This window comes from Brachionichthys hirsutus, unplaced genomic scaffold (assembly GCF_040956055.1).
Source record: "Brachionichthys hirsutus isolate HB-005 unplaced genomic scaffold, CSIRO-AGI_Bhir_v1 contig_472, whole genome shotgun sequence".
Taxonomy (NCBI): domain Eukaryota; kingdom Metazoa; phylum Chordata; class Actinopteri; order Lophiiformes; family Brachionichthyidae; genus Brachionichthys; species Brachionichthys hirsutus.
This window is the reverse complement of record NW_027180436.1, coordinates 2,452-28,788: the sequence shown is the minus strand read 5'-3', so window position 1 is coordinate 28,788 and position 26,337 is coordinate 2,452. Positions and strand designations below refer to the sequence as shown.

The following is a 26,337-nucleotide window of genomic DNA, read 5'->3' as shown; positions in this document are numbered from 1 at the left end:
AGATTTGACCTCACCTGTATCCTGAGTGGGAGGCCCTGAGCAGGAAATTACGGCACATGACAATTACACGTACTCCCTCTCCTGCTCTTCTCTCTCTTGCCTTTGGTGCCAAGAATAATATTCATCTGCATGTCAGGGCGGCACCGTGCTGGTAATTGATGTTACTCGCGCAGTATGAAGCTGAGGTTGTATTGCTCCCCTGATGCCTTGTTTAGTAGTATGATTGCTTATTGTGGATTGGAGTACATTATGGGATGCTAGATGACGTTAATAGTCTAGCATCCCTGACCGTTAAATTCACACAAGAAAATAACGTTGTGACGCAATTCACAACGAGAGTGGGCATGGGAGCTGTTTGCCAGGATTAGCAGCTCTCAAATACTCAGATGTGTACCTGCCGTATGTGATAATGCTGATGTGCCGACTGTACCTTCTGTGAGCATGTGTTGTGGAGATGTTATGCCATGCCTCATGCCATTGTGCTAGAAGTTCGCCTGGTTGTTTACCCTGGACATCTGGTTAGTAACCTTTATACCATTGCTGTCAAGTGGGACTGTTGGTGTTCCTGAAGTCAGCACTGGGCTCTAAATCATGAGTGATGGTGGTGGCTGATTTATATAACCTGAGACACACTCGGAGCAACATGATGCATATATAAAAGGTTTACCGAAGAGTCATTGAAATTCATATTAGATGCTGCAACTTGCCTTTGCAACATCCATCCTCAGGCCATTTGTCTGTAGGTCTTATTGATTTCTAGTCTGAAAGATATTAAAATTAATCCTGGGTGTCTTTGGCAGTGTCATCTGCTCTCCCCGTCTTTGATTCATCTGTTGACCAAGAAAGTTTTCACAGAACGAAAGAGCTGAGGTTTGTCATGGGATATTAGGCCCATCACTCCAGTGTCAGTTTATACTGTAGGAGACAAGGAATATTTTATGCAAGACAAAGTATGTCAAATGATGGTTTTGGCTTGCTGAAATGTGTTAGTGTTCCTGACAGCGTCCTTGTAATAAACTTGGGGATCAGGTGTGGCCAAAGCCTTCTTTGCCTGTAACAAGTAGCACATACTTTGTTTTAAATGGACAGAAATGCTGGATGAATCTTTATATTTACACTATTATCATTTAAATCAAATCTCTTATTCCCCAGCCTGGCTGTACAATATAATAAAAACCAAGAACAAATCTCTTTTCTTCAAATGTAATTTTTATGGCCTGATGTCACACAACTATTATTATGCTGATAAGGGGCTTAACTTTCAAAACTGAAAGCTAGATTGGACTCTTTGAATACTCATTGTGCAAAGACTTCGCCTCCACGCAATATGCTATTTAGTTGTTTTTGTCTAATATTTCTGTTGAAGTTAACATTCCTTAAGTTGTCGGCGTGCGTTTTTTTTATGTTTTGAAACCCAAACCACTGAACCATATTAGTCCGAACTGCTCTACTAATGTTCCTTAAAATTGCCATTTCCTGTTTGTTCATCCATACACTACACTACAGTGTCAGGATAATGTGCAAGGGATGGCTGAGAAACAAAAAAAGTAACCTTGCCTGAGCCATGAAGTAATTGTCTCGACACTCATTTTTGGAAAATAAAGTCTTAATGGAACCTCTGACACATTTGCCAAAAAGATTCTAACTTCTAACCTTTTTCAAAAATATGGCAGTTGACTATTTGAAAGAAGAGAAACTGAAACACTTTGGGCCGTCATAGTAATCTTATTATATTAAATGATTATTTCTGACCTCCAGCCCAAAGGAATAAAACTGCTCTTTTGTAACCCTGCCCTAAATGTTTGGAATATGTTCATGCATGGCGACAAATTCAGCACAATTAGAAAAATCAAGATAATGCATTAAAACAAAAGGATATTGCTTTTGTAATATTTTACTAGGCGTCCAAAATAATCAAATGATCGTCCTCTCTTTCAAATTTTATTTGGCCAACTTTTCTGCACATAGTTTGGTTCCAGGTGACAACAAGGAAGTTTAAGGTTGCACAATTATGCATCACCCAGAATTAGAGTTTCTAACAATGTATTTTTCTAGCAAAGCTGGAAGTTTGCATACTAGTTGCTGTAAAACCTGTATAACGACACTGTTCAGAGAAACGTCTTTGTGACATCATAAATCCAAGTTATAGCATGTAAACTGGCTGGTATAATTAATTATTTAAACAAATCATGAATAAACATTGAGACAAATTCAGAAATATACAGGTTAAACCGACCCTCCTGAAAGGAGGCTGACAATAAAACGAAGTCTTCAACAGAGATGAAGCACTTTTTTCTTTTTTAATTTGAGCGGCCTGCCACTGAGCCAGAACTGACTGTCAGAAGCACCCAGTAAAACAGCAAATGGCCATGGTTAGTGGTGTCTGTTTATGACTCATTTCTACCTGCTGTCAAGGTGCTGGGAGAAGTGGGAGTAAATGAAAGAGCCCAGTGTTACCAAGAGAAGAATTGTGCGAGAACACAAGACATTTTCATGTGGTTGTCAAGAAAACAAGCTATTAGTGAAATGTATTAGAGATGGGCCATTTAGTACCTGATATTGTCAATATGGCCACCATATGGGCTGCTTTTACGAGGCAGCTGTTGAAGGAGGAGCAAGGATGATGATGCACAGACACAGCAAAGTCATTCTAACCTTGTGGAAAAGTCAAATGATTGGAAATGATGCAGTTGTTTTCATTCAAATTTAACAGGGCCATTAGTAGGGCTCATCAGCGCAATATTTGCCCTCAAATGGTGCTGTTAAAAAGTCATGCGCGGTCAAACGCACTCACACACACAGGGGTTTTGGGAGAAATAGTGGTGGTGTCTGGGGGAAAGCCTATGTTTACAAATTCAGCAAATCTTGGATCTCTCTTTATAAATGAAATGTTTCACTGTATCAACACCACAAGAAAATTATGGGAAATTTGAGGAAAGTCAGACATTATCTGAGAAGTGAAGAAGCAAAAGTTTACACATTTCCATAAATGAGCTTGAATTAAAGGGTAAAATGTTTGTGGATCTTAAGCCTATACGAAAAACAGGCAGCTGAGTATTGTAGAACTCTGCAATGGCAGATGCTCAATTACCAGTACAATCAAGCCTCATCCACAATCAAATTCGCAGTTCTGTGACCGTAGTAGTTACTGGATTTAGTTAAACATTTATATATCTGCTTTAATTTTTATTTGGATCAAAAAAATTACTCTCACTCAACCACCTAAAGATCATTTACATTTTTTATTTTTTTCATTTTATATTTTTCTGAGAAATAAAATAAAATGCATCTATCTAAAAAAACATATGAATTTGCCCAGATAATAGAATTTGTTGAAAGTGTAAATTTAGAATACTTCCGCCGCGCATAACTGTAAAAAGTGCGTCACGCCGTCCACCCCTCCGACGTCGAGGACGCTGAGTGTCGCTGATTGGTCGGACCCTCCGCACAGAGCAACCACGTGCTTCCTCTTCCTTTCTCCGGAGCAAAGATGGCGGATTACGATCTCACCACCAAGATTGCCCACTTTTTAGATCGCCATCTAGTTTTTCCTCTGCTGGAGTTCCTCGCTGTCAAAGAGGTATGGAATATTTGAACACGTGAACACTTTGATACACCTTTTCGTTATTTTATTACACTATGTACGGCGTCTGAACTGTTGTAAATGTCTTGTACGCCTCGGAGCAGGCCGCATTTCTTTTTGCTCCAGCGTTAAGCAGCAATGTTTCACCGGATGTAAATAGTTACCTGCTTTCAAAATAAAAGTATCAAAACATGTAAATGTTAATAGTTCTGAATAAATGTATCAAATATATGTTTTAGATCTGCCATTCGATTAGGGTGTCGATATGAATAATTACGTAACCCATTCAGATAAAGAAATATTGTAATTGTCGTTGAAATTTGAAATCGAAAATCGGAAGTTGTTTGTGTTTATGGCGAACTTTATGAGCTACACGGAATTTCTTCCGAACAATGTGCGTTTTCATATTTGTAGTGTTATACAGTTTTTTGACGATGTTCGTATTCACGTTGGCACTGCAAGTCAACGATTTTGCAGCCCAGCTGGGATATACTAGCGCCGTGATGCTAAGCAAAATAAGATAACCAAAGACCTTTATTAGCAATAATTAAAAGAAAAGGTTAAAGTATGTGGGATTTATTGGATTAGCAGATGATAATCTGTTAGAAAATGTCCCTAAAACGTAACAGCATTTTTGGGAGGAGACGGTAGGGTTCTCCAAAAGTATTGATAACGTAGCATCAAGCTAACCTGCAACGTACCATTACATTGGTAGGAAAAGGTTATTCCGTCTCACTGTTTTGAATGCTGTCTTGAAAGCACCATTAGATTTTAAATTTGAGCGAGTAATTGTCAGCGTTTCATTTTGTTTTGGCCACTTTGTATGCGATGAACACGGAGACACTAATTATCGAGTTGGAAACGAACAGCGTAGCCTGTGGAACTTTGTCGCAGCCTTGTGTACTGCACTGTCTTCTCTTATCGTCTTTGTTAGATCTACAATGAGCAGGAGCTGCTTAATGGAAAATTGGATCTTCTCAGCGACACAAACATGGTGGACTTCGCTATGGATGTGCATAGGAGCCTTTTTCCTGAAAAGGAGATTCCCTTTAGTAAGTGTTGCTTCGCAGATGCACATCCCTTATCCATTTAACAGGCACGCACGAGAAGCTGTTGACATTTCTGTCTCTCAAAGTTCATGTAGGAATATTGAGAACTTTCACTCTTTGTTTTAAAGCATTGTCGGAGGAGATCACGTCTGTTGGCGTGTGGCGTTAACTGTAACTAATAACGTTCTTCATCCTTCCGGTGTCAGCTCTAAGGGAGAAGAGGACCGAGGTTGTGGCCCAGCTCAAGCAGCTGCAGTCAGAGACGGAACCCATTGTGAAAATGTTTGAGGACCAAGAGACTACAAGGCAGATGCAGTCAACCAGGTGAAGTCTTTAAAAAGAAACAAAAAACCCACCATCAGTTAGTTGCAAAATTCATTGCTCGTCTCATTTGCTCTGATTCTAGAATTTTGTAAAACCTGTATTTCATTCAATAATGACAAGATTGTTTCGGGAGTCCATGGAAGTTCATTTTAAGTGAAAAATGTATTTAGCTTTTCTGAGGCCTAAACCAGTGATATCAGAGGTAAAGGAGGCAGATGGCATAGAGTGGGTCGTCCAGTGATCGGTAAGTCAGTGGTTTGAATCCCAGCTCTGGGGATGTGAGCGCTTTGGGCACTGCGAAATGTGGAAAAGCGCTATATATATATATAATGTGTGTGTGTGTGTGTGTGCGCAGTTCATTTATGAAGGTGGTTGTGTCGATGCATTCACTCTTGTGCTCGTCTCATACTTCTTGACGAGTGTCTGTCCAGTTAATGAAAAGCACGTTCACAGTTCATCTATTTTTTATTTGGGACACAGATTTGTAGAAACCTTTTAAGAGGTTTGAAGCCTGAGAGTTATGTTGCCCTTTTTAGCATACTATTCAGATGCTGTCAATACAGAGTCAGGAGGAAAATTCTGTTTTGATACTGAATCAGGTGTACATCTTGAGTTTGAGTATTTTTTTCTTTCATTCCATTGATTTGTTATACAATAGAAAAATAATCTGGAGTCAAGTTATTAATTTAATGATAAAAGTGCAGCTATTGTAGCAATTCATTTTAATCCCATACTTGGAGATATAATCTGTCATTGCTAGACGCACTATGTGTGCGACGACCATTGGTGTGATGTGTAATTTACATGCCGATTTGAAGTGCACATGTAAATCTCCAAACGAGTGCAAATTACAAGATTCTGCATCGCAAGATGTTTGTGGATATGCCCCCCCCACCACCACCACCCCACCACCACCCATTTCGTGTTAGTGGGAAAAAGACTTAAAAAAAAAGAAGGTATTTTTACTGAGCTGGACATTACGGCCACTGATGTAGGTAAATGATGCAGATCTGTGCATGGCTGTATTGTACAGTAGAGTGACGAACAAGCCCCAGAGATAACTCTGTACAGACCATCAGACCACCATGTAAGCTAAGGCATGAATAATGTTGCCTTAGCCCAAATTGGATTCGCACAACGCATATGTGCCACTAAATGCACACCAATTCTTTCCAATTCTAGAATAAACGCATAGTTTCAGTTGGGTGTCCACATAAACACCAAGATTTTAGGTTAGTCAGCGTTATAAAAATGCTGTTGGGATATCATAGTTCAGAAGTGCCAGTGCATTCTTCTCTTGACTAAACCATAGATACTCACAGGCACTTTCCTCACCAGACATGCTTAGCATAAATTTGTAGTTGCCAGCCAAATTTAATAAGCAACTTATCACATTTCAAAAGTCGAGTAGTTTTCACGTATGTGCAGCTTTTAATTTGGAACAGAATTGGAAAAATGTGCCTGATGTCAGACAAACGGCAACTCAAGTTTTACGATCTCTCACGACTGAAACTCAATTCTTGTGTTTTGTTTTTTGCAGGGATGGACGAGTGCTCTTTGAGTATTTGGCAGAGAAACACAATGTAAGTTTTCCTGATCTGCTGACATCTCACTTCTTCACTGCATTTCCCATGCCTCTTGTGTGAACCCATGGTTGTTTTAGGGCTGAAGTGGGAGGGGCTGGCTGAGCCAGGAAATGCAGAATTACTTCCCAAAACCCTTAAGTCATTTTCGGGGTTTGAATGGCTTGCACAAATTCTGTGGACATTTGCTTTCTGTGGTGAATTGTTATGAATAAACCGAGGAGCTCGGAACTCGTGGATTGAGCCGCAAGCATGCCGGAGGTTCTATATTTACCATGATGTTTGAGTTCTCCCTCCCTGCATTATCCTGCTGACCTGCATGCTGTCCCAACTGCACCCCCACACAGCCAAGGCGCAGGGCCCCTCAGCATGTTGAGGGAAAGGCTCGGCAGCCCGCATCACTCGCTGCCTGTTGCAGTTCGATGTGCCTGAGTGAATGGTGTGACATCAGTGCCCATTGATGTGAAGTGTTGGATGATAAGAATGACTTTAAAATACGGATAATGAGGTTGTTAAAAAATAAAATTTCCTTTTGTCATTCATGGCAGAATGCCTTTAATGTAATGTAGCAATGTTTGCCTTAACTTCGTCTACAGGGCTGACCCACCACAGTTTGAAAATTAAAGTTAAGTTTCCAGGTAGACGTGACACTAAGATGTCCAATAAAAAGGCAAGGCTTTGACGTTAGCTTGTATATCGTCTGTTATCCAAAGTGATGCTCTGATTTTTGTCTTGCAGTTTCGCCAGGAGTACTTGGACACCCTGTACAAATATGCTAAGTTCCAGTACGAGTGCGGAAACTACTCTGGTGCTGCTGAGTATCTCTACTTCTTTCGTGTCTTGGTAAGTTTTCAGCTCTTGAAAGTGATACTCGCCAGCTAACATTTATAGCTGTTTGTAGATGAGTGCATGTCTTTCCTTGTCTTAAACAGTGTCCGTAGTAGTTCAATGTACCACCTCAAATATGTATTTTCTTCTGACATGCTAAAGTTGAACATCATATTATGTATGCATGAATGCTGTAGGTCCTCACAAGGCCGATGCATGCATGGGCGAGGAACAGAACACTTAAAAGTAATTGAATGTGAACAGCTTACGTCATTCCTCTTCAATTCCATGCACGTCTTTTGTGTTAGGAGGAGACTGCTGCTCTCAGGCTTGAGTGGGATCTTTTACTGGGCCAAGTGATCAGTGGCAGACTGCATAATCTGTCTGTAGTCTTCTCGGGAGGCCGGCCTCAGTAGACAGCTTATTGATTTGAGTGCTGTGGCAAGAGAGTCCCTTGTCACGACTTCTGAGGTTATGGTGTGTTTAAGTTATGCAAGGCTTCTCAAAGTTGGCATCAAGAGGTTACACATTTTGCAAGGTGAGTCGGGGAGTCTGGGATGCATGACGAGGCGATGCACTCATTGTGTACTCATAATGGCCGCCTGCCGTCACTATGCAGCATTGTTTAGTTGAATGAAGAGCAGGAGGAAAAATGTATACACTAAAAACGATTTAAATAAAGATAAATGTTTTTTAAGAAATAATGCCCAATGGGTGCTTTGCAGAGAGTGACTAACATCTCGTAATACTGGCGGTATTGTTAGCACACACCCCATTTCCTCTATAAACAAAGTAACTTGCTGCCTGGGTTCTAGCGTTTGTGGTTTCTCTATATTTGCCATTATAAATGAGTAAAAGATGAACCGGCAGCGAATGGGCTCTGTGCAGCTGGACTGCAAAGACTGGCCTCAGGAGATGTGAGAATCTGTCAGCAGCATTGGTATTAAACTATGTGTCAAGTTAATGCATATCAGCCACGTGGAAGATGCCACTTCATCATCGTAGAGATGTTTCGGATTCATTATAAATGTCCCCTTTAAAGGCCTTTGCTCAATGGGGACAGTGTGAAAATATTATGTTCAGATCAATAGAAAAGAACCAGAAAACTCGTTTGCAATGCTGGATTTAATATTCAGTGAACACTGGCGTTTATAAACTGGGCTGGGTGGGCTGGCAAGCTGCACCCCCAGCGTCTCTAAATGCACAGCAAGGCGCATATTCGCAGCATTGCGCACATCACAACGTGGTTCTGATAGGTAGTTTAAAATTCTATCATTTGCCATCGCATTAAGCAATTATGGATCACTTGTCATGGAAAAAATATTTGATTGGGTTAGTATTCAGGTTAAAGAGTTTTATACTGCAGGATGTCAAGTGTTGTGAGATGCAGCAAATGAATCCTTTGTAGTTCCTATACATTTATATCATTTGATGTACGAGCAGTGACGCCTGGGCGAGGTCGGCTGTCTCCCGGGGCTGCCTTCAGGCCACGTGCGGGACTTCCTCAGGCTTGTAGTCGCCTCCGTTTACTTGGGTTATTACTTTATTTGAAATGAAACACAAGTTATCACTTGTGATTGTTTGGGGTTGTCTTGCATTCCCGTGTAGGAATTTTAGCTTAACCAAATGCACTCTAATGACAAATGGAACCAGACTCTATAGTCGATTGCTTCCAAGCTTCATTCATTTTTTTTTTCTCTTGCTTTTGTTTGCCTGGTTCAGTGTTTAACTTGGTGGTAAAGCTAGAACTCAGGCCAAAGCCGGCCCTGAAAAGAACGGGCAAGAAAAGCAGCATTTTGTCTGTCCGTTAGTGTAAAAACATCTTGGTCTAATTGGCACCTGATACTCCGCCGCGTTGCCTTTCGTATTTGGGGTGCCCGTGTTTCTGTCTCATCGTGGGGCATTCACAGTGCTGAAGGGTCCCCTTCTCAGGAACTTGGCAGTGACTGCGTGATGATGAACCCACTTCTCTACAAACAACCCTCTTAACGCAAAGCAGTTGGGAACTTGGATTTTATTTTTCTTCTTTTCACTGATCTACTCAAATCTGTAGTCTAGAGAGTTGCAACTGAGACAAGATGACTGGTAATTGACCAAAGCTTTCCATCTTCACTCCACACCAAGAAACAAATGATAGAAATGCATGAAGAAAAGTCTTCAGAAGCTTGCAATGCTCGCTCCACTGTTCCAACAACAGCTGCTTATGGCTTTGCAACTCAGTCTAAATAAACCAAAATTGCTTTAATTGAGGTATGTCGTTCAAAGTCCAGAAGTTCTTTCTTTCACTCCTCAAATTGTTATTCTGCTCATTTTGCATTAAAGCCCGATCAGGCTCTGGGACTCGATGTTTTTTGCTTTCGATGATGCGAGGAGCTTTTTTGATGGGGAAAAGGTAGAAAATGATTCCATTATTGGGAGTGTTTTATACCTTTCTCCTCCTCCCTAGTTTTGTGGACCTCCCATCCTCACATGCCCTTCTCCTCTCTCCTCTCCCCTTCCCCCATATGGGAGAGGTTAGGCTCCATAAAGCCATTTAACGTGGGAAACCCAGTCAATTAAACGAAGTAAGCCAGCCTTGCAAAATCCATGCCTCAGGTCTGGTTACATTGTGGCCCAGCCCGAAAAGAGCAACTTATTCATATCATCACTTAATGCAGGGATTGGATGTTCAGAATAAAGATTGAGTATCCCGACAGATCCCCGGCACAGTAAATTTATTGTTGCTGGGCAGTCAGCTAAAATGTGCCCATTTCACAAACCCATGGAAACTTAAGGTAACTGCTGGAAAAACCCAGGTATCGAAACTTTTCTAGCGTGGCCGCTAGTGAAAGGCAAACTGTGTGTGTGTGTGTGTAAAGCTGCCATACTAACCTGGGGGTCAGCCAAATGCAGCAGGCAGGGACTTCAAAGAGAGAAAATAAACAAAATGAAAAACTTCCGAGGACATGCTGACCTTTTTATACTGGCAATGGGGCAAATATCTTTTTCTCTTTATTACAAAACTGATCTATCTTGTGACTTTGTTACTTGTAAACCATTCATGCTAGATTCCTGGCCGTTGTCTCATGATCTAGTACGGTAGCTTTCTTCATCAGTGTAATTGATCTTTGGAAAGGGCGGGGGGGGGGGGGGGGAGCAACATTTCTGAATATTTTTACTGATTTGTGGGGTTCCAGCGGAAACCTGTTCTTTTTTTAGTGTGTCCACCACTCATCTGTCGTGTCTCACAGTCCGCTTCAGCGGCTGCCCAGCGCCGTACGGGGGTGTGTGGTTAGGATCTAGGTTTCTCTGGCCGTTCGGCAGACACCCACTCTCACTTCCTGCTTGACTCATGTCACTGCATCTGGTGTTATCGTGAACTGCTGTGGTGCAGAGTTTCCCATGAGCCCTAGGGTGTTGCCCGGTGTCCACTGCAAAGTGATTGCCTTGCTGAGGTTCAGAGGAATTCTGAACCTGTGTTTCATTACACGTTTCTTTTTGTTTGTTTGAGTCTGTTCTGAAAAACAGATTCTTTTTTTTGTGAGTGATTATCCTCAAAGATCTGTCAGTTCGCATTTCATCCCAATCACCTTGTGTGACTGCAGAGTTGTCCAGTTACTGAAGGCTTTTAATGCAATTATCTCCGAAGGGGGGCTAAACTTTGCCAAAAATACTAAAGAAATAAAAATTGTCAACATTATACTTACAATAATTATTTGGCATGTTAGCCTGGATAATTTAATTTATTTGTGACTACCATCCCAAAGTATTTCTTAAATCTCATGACTAAAGCTGCAGCTGGTAATATTGTCAAGCCATCTGTATATTGAGCCTTGGTTGACCAACTGCCCAAAAAGACTAAAGGGGGGTTAACCGTGTCTATTACTTCTTCCTATTTCTCACAATGTAACGTGATAAGGGCTTTTCACATCTCTTCTAAACCTGCTGGAGAGAATTCAATGAAATGCCACCCAACCTTTTTGGAGATTTTATAGATTTTTATAATTTGTTTTTTTTTAAAAACCTTTTACATATCAGGACACCAGGTGAACGTACTTTCCAGTTTGTACTTTTCAATTACAAGATAAAGACTTACTCAGCTATTTTCAGATTAAACATGGGGGCCCATGATAGCTACACATGTTTTCCACGAATGATGTCAGAATCCCAGAATTTGTTCGTGAGGCCTCATGCATGACAAGGGTCTTGACTTCTGTTTCCGCTAGTAACAACATGGCAATCTACAATAAGACCCAAGATAAAAAATAAATTGGAATCAGACTGATCTGTAATTTGATTATCTCGAGTGACATTTTATTCTTGTGACGTCCCAGACAGTAAAACTTCAACCAAGCACAGCCAAATACGGTTTGAAATATTCAATGTGTTATATCCCACATAGTACACATGAATACACATCAATAACTGCAACCTCTCCTAAACACCAGATATGTAAAACCTGTACGAGCGATTCACTTCACAGGCTTTGGACCTGCTCATAAATTTGAAAGATTATGGAAGTATCTGATTGGGATCATTTTGATTGTGGTGAATTTTCAGGTGAAATTTTTGTTTCACCTGACCTGTATATATTGAGACGAATCAGGGCTCAGTATGAATTACGATGCTCCATACATGGACATAATTTAATTGCTCTGTAGCAGAAGCCGAGCAAGCAGTGGCAAACTGAGCCTCAGTTACGGATGCAGATGTTACCGAATTATACGAAAACCTGGGCTGTCAAGTTATTTGGAAGAACTTGCTTTGTGTGCTGTATTGTCTGCGTCAAGTTGTAATAGTGAATCTTATCTTTTCATCAGGTCCCAGTTACTGACAAGAATGCCTTGAACTCGCTGTGGGGGAAGCTGGCTTCTGAGATCCTGATGCAGAACTGGGAAGCAGCCATGGAGGACCTCACCCGCCTTAGAGAGACGATTGATAACAATGTAAGTGCCTCACCTCGGAATTCAATTTGGATAATCGTGCATGGACTCTGGTATTGACATTTCGCCATCAGCGCTGCTGTGCTGTGGTATTTAATTCTGTACGCTGTAGAGTTCAGATTTAAGCGTGAGGTGGTTTTCTGTTTTTGCTTGTTGACAGGGTAAGTCAACACTTGAATCGTTTGCTCGTCTGCCTTACTAGAATAGAACCGATTTTATGTGACTGTGGAAAATTGTATTTATAATTTCTTTTTTTGGTTTGTCCCAGAGGAGACAGACTTTTCTTAACTTTCCATCCTTTCTTCTGTTTGTCTTGTCCAGTCTGTCACCTCCCCTCTCCAGGCTCTGCAGCAGAGGACATGGCTCATTCATTGGTCTCTTTTTGTCTTCTTTAACCACCCTAAGGGTAGAGACAATATCATTGAGCTCTTTCTCTATCAGCCACAGTAAGTAAAATTTTCAATTTTATTTCAATTACTTCCTTGTTTTAGCTCAGAGTAATTGCCAATTTTTTTTTTTTCCTTTTTAATGAGATTACCAGGATGTAGATGTAAAGATGAGCTCCAGTGCAACAAAACAAGGGCAATAGAAAAGGCAGGGTTCAGAGTCGGGTTACTGCTGCATTCCATTGACCCGTTCAGGTTATTTCCAACACACAGCCCATAATCAAATGTTATCTTGAATTCAACCAAATATTAAACTTATTTGTGAAATTATAATAATTAGTTTTCTCTTGTGCTGTGTGACATCACACCATGTATAGTTAAAGGATATTATCCTCAGACTATATTAGCGGTATAAGTATATTGATTTGAAGGTTGTATTGTAGCCACAGTTATCCTTGTTTTACTTGGAGGAAAGCTAATTTTACAAGATTTACTTGCTTTGCTTTCATAGCTTTGGGTTGTATGCGTTTTCATTAACCCTACTGATATTTTTTAAATGTTTGCAGAATTGTTTTACGCTTCACGTCAGAAAACAGGCCACGTTTATCACAGAACGGAAACTTCATACTCCGTGTTAAAAATGGCATGCCACCGATTTGAGTGTGTTTGTGCCGTTCCCCTGTCCAGATTGCAGGCTCGTGTAGTTGCAGATGACTGGCCTGCCGATAGTATCACAGCATAGCATTTATATATGTATGGTTCCGTAAATGTTTCGGTTTTTTGATTTTATTGTGGATGATTAAGGAAGCCTCACGGTAATTACTCATGAAAGGTTTTCCAAACATCTGTATGGACAAACCTTTTTGTGTGCTTTTCACTTTCTCAGTCTAAAAACCTGGTGTTTTTCCTCCTGAGGCTTGGCTCTTGTTTCCCCATCTTTTGACCAGTACTTCCTCTGGCTCAAGTTGGTGACCAGCGGCTGTTCTTCAGGTCCACATATGACCTCCCTTACCCCTGCAGTCAGCATGTGTTGGTCTGGAGTTTATGCTATTGACAGACAGCACTGCCTTTTTATGGGATATTTCCTTCAGTATCTAAAGATGATACAGGCACAAACTACAGTATCCTATCCTGAGTTGCTCCATTCTCTATAATTATAAATGCAGTCATTATTCATTTTTTTTCTTTTCCAAACGTGAAATAAATTGGACCTTTTTACCCTGCTCTTTTTGTGTTCTCCCAAAGCCCCTTGGAATAGATGAAATCAGAACTTTCATTGCATTTCTTGGCTACATTCCTGAGAAGCATCTTCAGCAAACCAGAAATCCTTGTTTTCTCAAACAAAAAAAGTTACTGTCCCAATATGCTATTTGAGCCCCCCTGGAGAGTGAGTAAGTGTAAGTTAATCAGCAACACCGCACAGAGCGTTGTGGTCTTCCACAGAAGCCAAACGCGGAGAAAGGGAGGGCACAAGCTTTCCTAAAACCAGGCTGATGGTGGTTGAACGCCTTCTCCAAATTCACAAAACGCATGTGAGCTGGTTGGGCGAACTCCCATGAACCATTGAGCACATGATGGAGGGTGTAGAGCCGGTCCATTGTTCTGGGACCGTGACAAAAACGGCATTGTTCCCCCTGAATCCGAGGTTCGACTATCAGTCGAACCTTTCTCTCCACTACCCTGAAATAGATTTTCCCTGGGAGGCTGGGGAGATCTCTCTGTAGTCAGAGCACACCCTCCCGTACCAAAGGATTTCATCTCTTCTTTTTATGTACGATGTTGTCCTGTTGGCATCATCAAGCCTGGGCCTCCAGCGCGTACGGGGGAGTTGTGCAGCGAAGTGAGTCGGACGAGGATCAGCATGTTCTCAACCGGAAAAAGGTGGTCTGCCATCTCCGAGTCGGTGGGGAGTCTTTGCCTCAAGTGGAGGAGTTCAAGTACCTTGAGATTTTGTTGACTAGTGAGGGAAGGATGGAGCGTGAGATTGACAGACAGATCGGTGCAGTGGCTGCAGTGATGCAATCGTTGTATCGGTCTCCATTTACTGGTCAATGTAGCTAGGACACCGGGGAAACCTAGCTAGGACATGCTGGGTAGACTCTCGGCTGACTTGGGAACGCCTCAGCATTCCCCCTGGATGAGCTGGAGGAGGTGTCTGGGGAGAGGGGAGTCTGGAAAACTCCCCTGCTGAGATTGTTGCCTCCATGAACTGTTCCCGGATAAGCCGAAGGAGATGGATGGATCGCCACGGCCACGGGGCCCCGTCCTTTTAATTGGTGCTCTTATTGAAATGTTGTCATTGCACCCTTTTTGAACACCATCTGTTTTTAATGCCCGAAGCTGTAGGAGGCATGAAGGGGCCCACTCGGCTCCCCTTTTTCACATCTAGTTTGGTTAATAGGAGCCCCGGTGGAGTGGGAGTTTAAAAGGTGATACAGACCATGTCCATTATTGTTTGCCAGCTTTGTGAATGTTCCTCCTTTTTTTAATTGAACATGAGAGTCGGTGTGGGATTAGAATCCGCCTTGAACATCCTGTCTCTTGTTCAGTGTTTAGTCAGTTGACCTGTGGTTGAAACATCAGTCCCTGATGGGTTAGATTTCAGCTACTGGGCAGGTCCCTCCTCAATGATCGGGATCTCCTTGCCAAGGTTTCCTTTGCCTCCTCCCTCTCATTGGACACTAATGAAAGCGATGGCTTGAAGCAGGGACCTATGTCAAGAATTGAGGGTCTTGTTAGGACACCCATCTGTTCTAAATGTCAGCATCCCAGTCGGATGCCAAAATATTGTCTTTTGTAAAGCGATCCTTTGATTGGTGTGATAAATGATTAACTTAATCCTGCCTAATTGCAGATACCTCAATGCTATCCAGACCATGTGCCCACACATCTTGCGTTATCTGACCACTGCGGTCATTACGAACAAGGATGTCCGAAAGCGCCGTCAGGTTCTGAAAGATTTGGTGAAGGTCATCCAGCAGGTACCAGGTCTATTCATTTGATTACAAAGTGCACACACACTCAACAGATCATTGCTCATAGACAATGTAGTGTTTGAAGGATAAGAAATGCTGACCATGTAGGTAATGTAATAGGATTGCGTCACACTTTTCTACACAGTGATTCAGGTCTAAGCTGGAAAGCCTTGAACCCAGACATTCTGAGAATGGTAGTAAATTGACAGACTGTGTTAGACTGATGGCTTCTCAACTAATGTCACTAACTGCTGCAGAGCTCTAAGAACCATCTTGGTGGGTTGTTGGTAATCGCTAAAAGATGTGCTCCATGCTATTCATGACCTGAAGTCATGTGTGCAAGCGTGGCTTGAAACTCTGCAGAATGTGCATTCACTGTCCTTCTGAATTGTGGTTTATTTAGCTGTTGTGCTTGGCAAGTGATTTTGTTCATGGCTATTGTTGTCGATAACCTGTAGGAGACAAAGGGTAATGATTTTTCAAATGCATTTCTGTATGCTGATATTTGCAATTTCTTTAAAAAAAAAAACACGTGTACAAATATTTCATGATTCATTCAGATTTTATGTTTTTTGTATTTATCTTACCATGGCTGAACGGCAACTTTAATTGAGCTTGAGCAGAACTGATACAAATATATTTTGGCATGATGGTGATATTCTGTATTTCTTCTTTTTTTTTTCAGGAATCTTACACCTACAAAGATCCAATTACAGAGTTTGTGGAATGTCTGTATGTAAACTTTGACTTTGATGGCGCTCAAAAGAAACTGAGGGAGTGTGAGTCGGTGAGTAACCTCTGTTATAACCTCTCCAGCATTCGTTTCAACGTTTTATTGCCAGACTAAGAAGAAGCAGCTGCTTCTTATTGTGCCGCTCCGTGACAGTGCTGAGGTCTTCTGAGGACCTTAGATTTGCAGGTCGGACTCATGAACTTTCACATGTCGTGTTGCAGTAAGCATCATTAGTAACTACGGGATCTGTCTGACCTGTCTGGTGATCCATTGTCTCATATTTCTTTTCTGGACTTCTGGTGGAATTCAGTACTGACGCATCAGCGATACTCTGTGCCTTGTATTATGCCGTCATATGTAGAGGTCCTCTTGGACACTGTATGACTCAGGCTTCTGTCAGATGTTGATGTGGCCTGGAGTCGACCTATCGAGCTCGTAGTTAACAATAAAGCATTATGAGCAAAGGTCTCCATGTGAGCGTGCACGTGCTTTAAAGGGGAGATCTGTGATGGTGTCATTTAAGGGTACTTGATATCAACTGAGTTGTCTGAATCTAACTATTACCGTATATGAGAATACTATAAAAGTCATTGTACATTGACTACAAAGCCGAATACATGAACATTATTGTGATCTCATCTGTTAAACATTCAAACTTAAATTAAATAAATTAGAAATTTAATTGTACATGATGGGACTACTGTATTGGACTAATTATTTGTGGCATGCATAACAAAACAGTCTGTTGTATGGATTAGAAAAACCTTTAATGAGCAGTGAATATCTGTGATAAAAGAGCAGCTCACTTTCATTAAAACATTTGGCCTATCCAATCACAAACTTCAAAGATCATTTTGAATTGGCAAACTTTATTGATTTCTTTTTTTCCCCTTTGTCGTGCCAATACAGGACATTTTTTTCAGTTTTTGTGCTTATGTTTATTTTGTGTAATGAAGTATCAGAAGGCTTGTTGTTTTGGACCTGCGAAGGAATAAGAGGGAAAATGGGATTATTTTCGCCACGTTTTCATCGTTTGCCTCTAGCCGATAAACTCAGAAAATTAAAAACATCTGGCATGATCAAATGGCACTCTGTGAGTAAATGTTTATAGATCATGTCAGCGGTTTGCTGACTGTTCCATTTGATGCTAACCTAAATATTAAGCAAACGCATGTTACTAAATCACCGTTTAACAAATGAGGAAGTTGGAACCAAACCCATGTGGGCATATTTGTTACATCCTTAACAAATTCCAAAGCATGTTCCATGAGAAAACTAGAAAATACCTCCACCAAGCAGCTCATTCCCCTAACAATCAGATTTACACTATCCACATGGTAATCTGGATCATCATCAAAAGGTTAAGTTATCTTTTATACACCAACCATGAAAAGTAAAGCTGAATTGTTTTGTATTTTTAACTGATTTTTTAATCCATAAATGGGGTTTTCAATGTTACAGTTTTATATTTTTTCCTAACAATATTCTGGATCAGATGGAAGAGACATTTTGCATATCAGGCAGCTTTGACTGTGATTTTTGGTGAGTAAATGGTAAATGCATATTTAACAAGATTTTGAAAAACCGATATATTGAACAACTTTTGAAGCTCCACTGACTGAAATGTTATGTTTCAAAGTGATCCAGAATCCAGGATCTCTACTGGATCGCCAAAATTTAATCAACTGTTCCTGGTAAAATGTCATCGAGAGCCGTCCGTAACCTTTGAGTTATCTTGTTAACAGACAAATGCACAGATAAACAAACAAACCAACACCGGTGAAACCTTAAGCTCCTCTGTGGCTGTAATTGGATTTTTCCTGTACAAAAGCCTCTAGGAGCCGTCTCCAAATGATGATCTGTACTATCAACATATGAGAGCTGAGTCCTATTTCAGCCTATTTCGCTGACCTTATTAAACGCATGTTAACTCTTCAGGAAATTCCTAGGTTGGTCCTGGCCTTGCCTTTTTGGGTGCTTCATTCCTGCCTCTCAGTTCATAGCCCAGGTTATACCAACCAGGTGCTTTTAAGAAGAGACTAATCTATCGATCTTATCAGAGCATGTCCAGTACGTTCCAAGGGCCCCCCCTGACCCAAACCTCATTCACTTCACGACAATCGACTTTTAGCGAGGCGGGTGGTTTCGGAATTGTTTAATGGCTCCGTCGATGCATCACCTGTGATGGTCTGCAAACATTTTCTCTAAATGGCGTTGTTTGAACTCGATAATGCAGTTTCTTTCTCAGCAGAAATGCACATGCAAACCATTAAAGAACGCATTGACTTCAGAGGTAAAGCAATGTCTTACAGACTGCGGACTGATTTGAGGTAAACGGATACTCCACTGGGATGCGCTCTTGTCTTAAAGAACACTTGTAATGCATCAATTTTAAACCATTGAGAAGTAGCACACGTCCATTTAATGATTGTTGTAATGGCGGAATGAGTTTTGTTTTCAGGTCTACTGTCTCCAGTTCACTGGACCCCGTGTAATAGTTTGAACCAATTGTTTTCAAATGGAAGGTTGCGCTAGGTTTCATTTAACCGATTCAGTCTGTTTGGGCTTTTCATTCCCCCCAAACAAAACAAAACTCTGGGCAGATAGCAGCTTTCTCAACTTGCGCAAACAGCTGGTAATTCTTGGAGGACTTTTGAAGATGATGGTCTGTGACGTGAAATTGCGCACTGAGAAAAGGGAGCATTTCACACAATGGTACCGCTGGGTCACGAGCATTAAAAGTACCGGTAGATAAATCGGCTACATGCAGGTGAGTTGTTTCAAACAGGAGATGTATCTCTTCGTTTAGCAAGACACAGGTCATACGGTTCATGGACTCCTGGAAAGACTTGCTCTCATCTGGGAGTTTGAGGACAGTTCTTGCACGACTAACTTTTTTGGCTATTCTGCATGCTGGAGTAGAGACGGAACCAGCAGACCAGATGAGTCAACGCGGTAATCTCTTTGGTTGGTGCTGTTCTTGCGGTGTTGTCTCATGTGGTGTTTGCCGTATTTAAGGATTTGTGGCTTATTTAAAGCACCTTGCGGTGCCTGGGATTACTTATACAGGACATTTTGATCTTCTGAAAACTTTGGTCCAAACTGAATTTTGGTTCATTATCCAATATGATCCTCTTTTCTCAATATCAAACTGGATTGGAATTTTGTTTGGTCGAACGCATTTGTTTTTCTTGAATTGAATAAGGCATGAATTCCTCAAAGCAGATTAAAATTGAATCAAAACTTGTCATGACTCCATTTCTGTGAAATCTGAAGGCCCCAGTCTAAGAAAAGCATTTATTTATGTATTCATACAATTCTAATTGCTTTGCCACTTAGGTTCTTGTGAACGACTTCTTCTTGGTTGCTTGCTTGGAGGACTTCATTGAAAATGCCCGCCTCTTCATCTTTGAAACCTTCTGCAGAATTCATCAATGCATCAGCATCAGGTTAGTAATGTTGTTATGACCCAAAGTAAGTGAAAGCGCCTTTTACAGAGTTGGGTTTCTCATTACCAATGCTGCATCAGCACACCATAGTTTCTTTAAATTACTGACTCTAAGACAGGGTTCAGATGGGAATCCCCTAATAACAGGAATTCCTGTTTAATGACTTGATTGGAAATAAACAGGAAAAAAACAAACGTTTGCATCGTCATTAGCCATTTATTGGCCCTTCTGCAAACTCATGCTGACCTCTGACATCTTGTGGGTAAACATGTGTGGTTAACTGCTTCCAAGTCTCCACAGGTTGCCTTATTCGCTGAACTTTTAAGACCACCTGTTTAAGGTCAACTTGCGAACAGTATTTATTTTTTGGAGAGAGATCAGGACTTTGAGTTACTTTCCGTTGCTGTGACAGACGGGAACCTTTTAATTCTTTCTCTGGGAGAATGGAGGTTCTTCTGTTGGTCTCTTGACTCCAAGTTTATTTATTTTTTATAAAATCTACTTTACTTTCCCAAGCCAAGAAGTTTAGACGGTGCTTACTAGTGCGGGTTTTTGCAGAGAAAATAAAACTAATTGCCTGCAGTTATGTATATATGATTTGGCTGCCTCTGACATCACATTTGGGGAGTGGCTTCGATAGGGCGTTTGCTCTCCTGGCTTTAATTGTCATCTTTTGATGGATTTGTGCTTGTTGCTGTATATAATTCTTGATATTAGGTAATATATCAGTTATCCCTTTTCCTTTTGGCTTCCTTATTCCTCATTAATGAGTAGCACAAATTGACAATTGCTTTCAGTCCAACCGTATAAATAAATAAAATCCAGTAAATATAGAGAATGTCTTTTGGTGACATGAAAATGATTGCATTAACTGCTACGTAGAGCCACGGAGGTCTGTAGTCAAGGTTGAAATGTGGAACATGATCACGCCCAGTGGGAATCTCCAGTCGCAGATTTTCTGGAATTGATTAGGGGTTCTGGTTCTTTTTGGCAGCCTAACTGCAATTGGATCCATTTAGTTGTTAAAAACCACAAAGGCTAGCGGTAACACTCAAAGAGGAAGTTGAACAGTGATTTCTCTACTTTTCACCTTTTTTTCATCAGCTCAGATATTACGATTGTTGAGGTTTCTAAAAACAGGAATGAATGACTAATGCATGAAAACAGGGATTTCCGTGTTTATTTTTGGTTCATCATGACGATGGATGTGTCTTTCTGAAATGCACTCAAATTCCCAACTCATTAGTCCCCTTCTCAGAGGCTCGGTGCATGCTGGCATGGACTCAAATTAATTTGATGGGTTGTTTTTAATGAGGACCATTTTACAGCTGTTGGCCATGATGCGTTTGCACATATTTAGCTCGCGTTTTGCCCACAGCTTAGGACACAAGAACGGAACTGGAATTGACGCAATTGAGTTATTTTTTGCAATAAATCCTTATATAAAATATCTTGCCGGCACTGGACATGTAATTCTTTTCGCACTAATTGCATGCACACACATCCTTTTGTCTAGACTTCTCTATCTCGAGTGTGGTTCTAATTTGTTTGATTTACGGGGTTTATTTTCTTAGTCCTTCCCTGACACATTTCTGCTTTGACCTCAAGAGGACACTTGGCATTTTTAGTGAATGCTTTAGGCGGTTCTTTTACCCTCATCTTTAGATTGTATTTTTACACACGACGCTTTACTGAAGATTGGATGTAGTATTTTGTATATTGGAATTTAACACTGCAGATCATCTATACATCATACCTGGCCCAGTTTGAAGATGGCACACTGGCCTCACCAGTTCCAGATGACTTGCAAACACTATCATATGTTTTACCAGTGCATTAATTTTAGGCCAAACAAGGTTAAGATGACGACTACTTGTTAGAAGGATCTCCCCATCCCCCATTCTCTCTCGCTGTTAGAGTCCAATGCTTGACCCTTCTCTTTAAGTGTGAGGGTTGGTCTAAAGACCCAAAGGAGTACCCTAGCCCGGGGTCGAAAGCTCAGGAGCCGAGCGAGTGAGGGGTCGAAATGAAAGTGATCTCCTCTCCCCAAGGAACAAGATCATGATTGTGTAAAATAAAACCAGCCATGCAGGCTCGTCTGCTTGGCTTCAGGGCTGATGTCAATAGAATAGGTTGTCTAAGTCTGTCCCATCACCAGCTTTGAATTAAAAGCAGTTTTTTTAAAAATTACTTTTCTTGCCTTCCTCATTTTCACTTTTTACCCCCTTATATCGTTATATTTTTGCTCTGATGTTACATAGTGGTAGCGGCTGTACACCTATGAAAGACAATGTGATGAAGTTGGCGTCTCTGACACAAATGTCTTCATTGGGGGGGGAAAAACATTGGAAGATTTTCTTTTGAAATTTAGATTAGCGTGCGTTGGCTGGTCCGCGCTAAGGCCTGGGGCATTCTGGGGCATTCAGAGGGGTTGGGGTTTAGCTTAAATCCCATGTGGGGAAACCAGACCATGTTTGTTTTGATCATCTTGTCTGACCTGGACATGATGACATGGACCCCAACTTTTCTGAATTGCCTATCAAAACTCCAAGAATGTGTTTAGGAATCACTTCATCACACGGGCAAAATCTGAACCAATTACACATTTCATTTTTTTGTTTTTGATTACTTAATGGGATAAATAATGAATGGACTTTCTGAGTCTTGGAGTGTGTGATTGAATTTCCTGTTTGTAGTTTATACTCTTATAGACCAACACGCTGGGGTGGACATAAGACACGCTGATGCACCAATGTAGCCTTGGTGTCTTGCAAACATTGAAGCTTACAAAAGAAATAAACGCTGGCTCCTATCAGACAGGTGTTAGTTCCACTTTGTAGAAATACAAATCTGAATTGCTCAACACTCGCACCACGCACGAGTGATGGGTTTGATCCGTGACCTCTGATTCCCCCCTCGCTCTCCTCTGGGCTGCTGAGATGGTTATGAATCAGCACACAACTGGCTCTTCTCTATCTCGTTATCCGCCTCGTGTATCACTTGGCTGCGGTGAAAGTGTTGAGTGATATGCGCCGTCACTTGGAGACCAAACCCCATTCAGCTCATTATGCTGATGTAATGTCTTTTTGTGTTGTTTATGCTTTGACGGCCCGATCCAGAAGCTGACATCATGCCACTTCCCAATTTCGTGTGGTTTTGCTACCATTTGACCAACATTCATGGGTTAGAATGTGCAAGTCTTATTTCTTATCCGTGTGTTTCTCTTTTAGTCTTGACATGAGGCAGATATTATCCCAAATCCCAAATAAGTCTACTTTTCTTAAAAAGAATATCTCAAATTTGTCCAACTTTCAACATGGTGGCAGTGGGATTAGAGTTTGCAGAGCCGTGGCGTGACGACTGGTGTGGGCTGGGCAGACTGGAGCTTACTCACTGAACCGGTCTCGCAGAATGAGATTAATGGACCAGGAAGTGACAATTAACAAAATAAATGGTTCTTGTATGTATTCCCTTTTAACCCCGATTGTTGTGTACAACAAACGGGCTGTACACAAACTTGTACCTACATTATTTCATAAGGTGTGTGTGTTATTCCGGGGTGGGGTGGTTCCAGGGGTTGGGGGTGGCTTGGTGACCTACTCTGAGATGAGAGGGAGGGTGGGTGTAGTAATTACGGGCAGTGCACAGACGGGGTGAGAATATTTATTGAGGCCCTTATATGAAATGTGGTCTGTGTGGAGGGGGGGCTCAAACAGAAGGAATGGGGCAGGAAGTATGGGGGAGAAAGGGGGTCTAGATGAGGGTATCAAGGGGGGTCTAGTTATTTTGAAAGCCACAAGGGAAGCCAGCTGCGATGGGGAAAGCTTTGGATCAAAGAATGCCAGTCACCCTCATCCCTCCCCCCCCTCCACGGCGACACATCCCTGTCTAGCTGCGTATCAAAGAGCGAGCCAGAGTCCAACCTGGCTCTCATTTTGAGACACAGCTAGCCTTTGGACCGGAGTGTCATGGCAAGTTTAGCAACCAGCTCGGGAGAGAGTGTGTGTGGAAAACGAGAGAAAAAGTAAAGCAACCACAGAAGCTCGCGACACGGGGTCGGCCCAGCAGCGCTAATCGAGTTACTGGTACAAGTCTGTAAATCTAGCTGCTGTTGGTACGGGGAGGGGGGGCATTAGAATGGTTTCTGAGGTGTGTTTCTTGTTGCGCACCTTTTCCCCCACAAGTCAAGGTTCTTATTATTAACTTTACCAGGTAAACTGTGTTTTGGGGCCTAATATCAATCATGACCAAATGTAATGATGCATTGGCTGAGACTTAATGCAAACTAGCATTTATGGTACACTTCAATATTCTAAAACCAGACAGCAGTTGATAATGATGCTAATAAGTACATTGATAAGAATGGTGATAAAACGGTAGTAATGTCATGTGGATTCATTTTCATGGATTATTAATGCCTCATCAGCGCAAAGACTTGAGTTTTTACCCCTGGGTCTTCGTTTGTAGCCGTTTTAAGACTGGTTCCACCTTTTTGTGTTGCTTTTGTGCTCCGCTTCGAACCCCCATGTCTCTTTGTTTCACCTACAGCATGCTGGCAGACAAATTAAACATGTCACCTGAGGAAGCGGAGAGATGGATTGTCAACTTAATCCGCAACGCGAGGCTGGATGCAAAGATTGACTCCAAACTGGTGAGACCTTCTGACCTCTTCCTCAGTCAGTTGAACAAATTGTTAGCCAAAGCTGTTCAAAGCAGGGGGCTGTTGTGGCTTTGGGAAGGATCAGTGGTAACTTGTCTCCTTCATGGTGCTCCATCTAGCTGTCCCTACAGTACATATGAATGGGCCTTGAGCATCCAGTTATTGGGCTTTGTTGAACAGCAGATGTGATTGGTTGGTGTTGTGAATCTTTATTCTTCCAGGGCCATGTGGTCATGGGGAACAACGCCATATCGCCTTACCAGCAGGTGATTGAAAAGACAAAGAGCCTCTCGTTCCGCAGCCAAATGTTGGCCATGAACATTGAGAAGAAGCAGGCCCAGAGCACCAAGCTTGAGGTGAGGAACACATTTGTTGAATCTAGAAGATAGACAAAGGTCAGCACCTCCTTTCAGGCTGGAGGCAGCCATCCCTGCCCATAACCAGCCGGATTGCTAGAAGCCCAATGTGAGCTCAGGGCGGTTCAAAGCATCTCGTAAGATCAGCCCAGAACAGCGAGGAAAAGAATGTTGATGAATGACCATCAGCAAAAGCTCTTTTACACAAAATAAACCAGTAAGAGCAAGTTTAACAGAGCCAACGCTTTCATCCCTCCATTGCTCTTCAAAGGCCTAATGACAAGGTAGACTCCAGACAATCACAGAACGATGCCTGAGCGCCGTGACTCAGCCCAGCAACCTAAATAAGGTGGATCCTCACGCTGACTTTGGTGAACATTACTCAAAACCTGGAGTTTGCTCCACTTGGGACCTGCTGCAGATGTCTAGCTCAGGGTCCAGTCATCCCGTCCAACTGCGTATTGATGTTGACCTCGCGTGTTTGCGTGGTAATCCAGACTGTTCAAGTAATGCTACTACACAGAATGTCATTATCACACCCCCCTCCTCCAGGACATGCACGTGTGTCAAGCAGAGTGATGGCATGGTTCCCCTCTGACGGCAACAATGTTGTGTAAATGTTCACTTTTGAACTGTGCTGCTCTTGAGGGGCTATCTCTTGATGTGCTCCATTAGCCTTCTCCCTATTGTTTGAATATCTGCAGAAAGAGTGCAGCCATAAACCCGTCCGGTGTAAAAATAAATAAATAAAACGCAAGCCCTCATTTAGGGGATTTTGTAATTGACAGAGGCTGTAAACGACTCAGAGCACCATAACATCCTGCTCCTCTCAAGCACTTTGCATACTGCTTGCTCGGGGTCCCTGTCGACCCACACGATCAGCCGTCAACACTTGTTTGTCCTGAGTTGATCTACATGCAGTGGTCTAATCCATTTCCTTCATCTTTCTTCCAGACACCAAACTGGGCAGGCCAGGAAGCCGGATTTTAGTGTCCCCCCTTGTTTTCTGATGCCCTTTTGTTTTTTTCTTCTCCACACTTGTCTCTCAGAAAGCAAAGTACAGATTTGCACTGGTTCAAGTCATTGCCAATTCAATAAAAGAGACCAAGAAACCCATTTTCACTCATGATTGCCTTATTTCTGGACATAGCAAATGGTGGTTGAGGTTTGAGTGGTCAGACTTCGTTGTATCGGTAATACTCGATGACGTTTTTATATACGCGTTGAGTCACTGAGTGGGACGGTTGAGACTGCTTGGTGACATGGCTCTTGTGTGCAGTGGTGATAAATGGCTGTTTAGTCTGTTGGTTTTATGGTGTTTTAGTGGTTTGCCTTACCGTGGCAGGCGGTCTTGCTGAGTGGGACGCCAGCTGAAGGGGCCAAGCAGAGGTGATGTACAGTTACCAGTGGTCACGCACGCACACACACACACACACACACACACTGCCAGTCATCCTGCCCATCTGAGAACATGAGGGAGCCATAAAGA

At 41.9% G+C, this 26,337-nt stretch overlaps 1 protein-coding gene across 1 annotated transcript; it reads left to right on the top strand.

The window, feature by feature from the left end:
• Positions 1-3,487: 3,487 nt before the first annotated feature.
• On the top strand, positions 3,488-25,964 carry LOC137914904 (eukaryotic translation initiation factor 3 subunit E). Its single transcript, XM_068758390.1, has 13 exons — positions 3,488-3,580; positions 4,518-4,635; positions 4,839-4,956; positions 6,497-6,539; positions 7,278-7,382; positions 12,167-12,292; positions 12,611-12,735; positions 15,530-15,656; positions 16,336-16,437; positions 19,723-19,832; positions 24,381-24,483; positions 24,714-24,848; positions 25,803-25,964. Exons 1-13 carry the CDS (start codon positions 3,491-3,493, stop codon positions 25,836-25,838), a joined length of 1,338 nt encoding a protein of 445 aa, XP_068614491.1. The 5' UTR covers positions 3,488-3,490; the 3' UTR covers positions 25,839-25,964.
• Positions 25,965-26,337: the final 373 nt, after the last annotated feature.

What these genes read in the sequence shown, in the direction of transcription:
- LOC137914904 (XM_068758390.1), top strand. Translation starts at nt 3,491, where the DNA reads ATGGCGGATTACGATCTCACCACCAAGATTGCCCACTTTTTAGATCGC. An exon ending in ATTTGGCAGAGAAACACAAT is followed by an intron (nt 6,540 to 7,277) that starts GTAAGTTTTCCT and finishes TTTGTCTTGCAG; the next exon opens with TTTCGCCAGGAGTACTTGGA. An exon ending in GAGAGACGATTGATAACAAT is followed by an intron (nt 12,293 to 12,610) that starts GTAAGTGCCTCA and finishes TGTCTTGTCCAG; the next exon opens with TCTGTCACCTCCCCTCTCCA.